The sequence below is a fragment of the Amblyraja radiata genome, chromosome 11, assembly GCF_010909765.2.
Source record: "Amblyraja radiata isolate CabotCenter1 chromosome 11, sAmbRad1.1.pri, whole genome shotgun sequence".
Taxonomy (NCBI): domain Eukaryota; kingdom Metazoa; phylum Chordata; class Chondrichthyes; order Rajiformes; family Rajidae; genus Amblyraja; species Amblyraja radiata.
In genome coordinates this window covers 11,277,279-11,279,875 of record NC_045966.1, presented here as the reverse complement: position 1 = coordinate 11,279,875, position 2,597 = coordinate 11,277,279, and the positions used below count along the sequence as shown (strand labels likewise).

Below are 2,597 nucleotides of genomic sequence, written 5' to 3'. Positions count from 1 at the left end.
ATTTTTGATAACCATCCTCACTATCTATGAAACCACCTACTTTATTGTCATCTGCAAACCAATCATGCCTTGTACATTCTCATTTAAATCATTGACATAAACCATACATCGCTGGAGACCCGGGTTCGATCCTGACGACGGGTGCTGCCTGTATGGGGTTTGTATGTTCTCCCAGTGACCGCATGGGTTATCTCCGGGTGCTCTGGCTTCCTCCCACACTCCAAAGACGTACTGGTTTGTAGGTTAATTGGCTTCGGTAAGTTGTAAAATTGTCCCTAGTGCTGGTGTATGGGGAGATAACTGGTTGGCGCAGACTCGGTGTGCCGAAGGGCCTGTTTTTGCTCTGTGGTTGCAGGTCTTACCTGCCACTACCTGCAACCTCCGGCAACCACCTTCAACTAGCATCGCAACCGGCTTCGACTAAAAAATTACCGATCTTTAAAACGGCAACCTATTTTTAGTTGGGGCCAGTTTTGAATTTTTTTAAATAATCGCCGGAACATAGAAGAAGCGGAAACCACTTTCGACCATTAGGGAGACTGACAAAAACCTCCGGGAACCGCACGGAAACCTTGGGTGGGGCGCAAAGTCTCCAGAGGTTTCCGTTCAGGTTTCAGGTGGGACAGGGGCATAAAGTCCAAACATCATCTGGTAGGTTTCTAGGTTTATTGACCTTCTGTAAATTGCCCCAAATGCATAGGATGCAAAAGTGGGATAACATGGAACTTGTGTAGGGATGATCGGTGGTGGGCGTGGACTCGGTGGGCTGAAGGGTTTCGATTTCACGCTGTATCTCTGAACTCAACTTGGTTTTGCATGGCTTATGTGCAGAAGGATAAGCTTCTTACGTGGAACCGGTTGATGGACACTAACTTAAACACGAGCTTTAAGGTTATAAGACACGGATTGACAGAGATAATTAAATTCTCCAAGCACCATGATGAATCATGCAATCTTGGTACGAGCATCGATTGCTCACAAGAGTTTATATGAGTCAGGCTGAAATGTGCTACTTAATTTCATCGAAGCCTGACTTAGTTGGTCACCTCTCTAAGTGGTCCATTTAAGTGTCTGTGAAAGGATCAAATATAAGAGACTGAAAGACTGTATCTTCCTTTACATTCAAAGATAAACATCTCACTTATTTTGTAAGAGGGAACTGCAGATGCTGGTTTACACTGAAGATAGACACAAAAAGCTGGAGTAATTCAGTGGGTCAGGCAGCATCTCTGGAGTAAAGGAATAGGTGACGTTTTTCCCGACCCGAAACATCACCTATTCCTTTTCCCAAGAGATGCTGCCTGACCAGCTGAGTTACATACTGGTAAAATCATAAGGAATAGGAGTGGAGTTAGGCCATTCGGCCCATCAAGTCTACTCTGCCGTTCAATCATGGCTGATCTATCTCTCCCTCCTGACCTTATTCTCCTGCCTTCTCTCCATAAACTCTGAGGCCTGTAGAGCCACTCCAGCTTTTTGTGTTTGTCTTTTTGTGTTTTAGTTTTAAATGCAGTTCATCTGTGATGCAGTTCGCTTGATGCTGAATTTTCTGCGTTGACCGCACGCTGATAATCAGACGGTCCTTTAGTTTCAGGTTCGTTGGATCGAAGGGAGTGATATCGGTGGGAATCTCAGGAAGAGAGCCAAAGCCACCAGCATCGACATGGAGTCGTACAACGTCACTCAGGCCATGGTAAACGACACACATCTCATCATCCCCGACGCAGCGCACTACATCATTGTCATTCTCTACGCCTCGGCCACCGGCTTGTCACTGAGTGGCAACTTGCTGGTCATCTGGGTCTTGAGCATGGGCTGCAGGACCAGAACAGATATCACCGTGTTTCTCATCAACCTAGCCGTGGCTGACCTCACCATGGGCATCTTCTGCATCCCCCTCACCTTCACGGAGGTCCTCCTTCAGAGGTGGCTCTTTGGAGAATTGCTCTGCCCTCTGGTCCGGTTTGCACAAGTAAGTGTCTTGCTTGAAAATTATACGATTTTGCGATTTCTACAACTGCTTTTTTTTAGTTTGGAGACACAGGCACTTCAGCCCACTCCACCGATTCCCCGCTGGCCATCGTACACTAGCTCTACCCGACACATTAAGGACAATTACAAATGAACTATTTACAATTGTCCACAGCTAGGGACAATTAACCAACAAACCTGCACGTCTTTGGAGTGTGGGAGGAAACCGGAGCACCCGGGGAAAATCCACGCAGGTCACGGGGAGAAGGTACAAACTCCGTACAGACTCTTTTGTTACTGGTTTCAAAAAAGCACAATCTTGAACGAAGTGTAGTAAATGTTACTTTGCTTGGGAAGTTGAACTTCTGCCACACAGGTGAGTCATGTCTACATCATATGTGAATGGAGCAATGAATGAATTGTTCACTGGAGTCATGGACATACAGCATGGAAACAGGCCCTTCAGCCCAACTTGCCCTCACCAGTCAACATGCCCCAACTACACTAGTCCCTCCTGCCCATGCTTGGCCCATATCCCTCTAAACATGTCCTATCCATGTACCTGTCTAAATGTTTCTTAAACATTTTGGTAGTTCCTGTCTCAACCTTCCCATTTATCTTCAAGA

The 2,597-nt window shown here is 46.3% G+C and overlaps 1 protein-coding gene across 1 annotated transcript; it reads left to right on the top strand.

The window, feature by feature from the left end:
- The first annotated feature begins 1,593 nt into the window (after positions 1–1,593).
- Positions 1,594–2,091, top strand: LOC116978764 (neuropeptide receptor 22-like). Its single transcript, XM_033030067.1, has 2 exons — positions 1,594–1,972; positions 2,032–2,091. The coding sequence occupies exons 1-2, from the start codon at positions 1,664–1,666 to the stop codon at positions 2,089–2,091; spliced, it is 369 nt and encodes a 122-aa protein (XP_032885958.1). The 5' UTR covers positions 1,594–1,663.
- Positions 2,092–2,597: the final 506 nt, after the last annotated feature.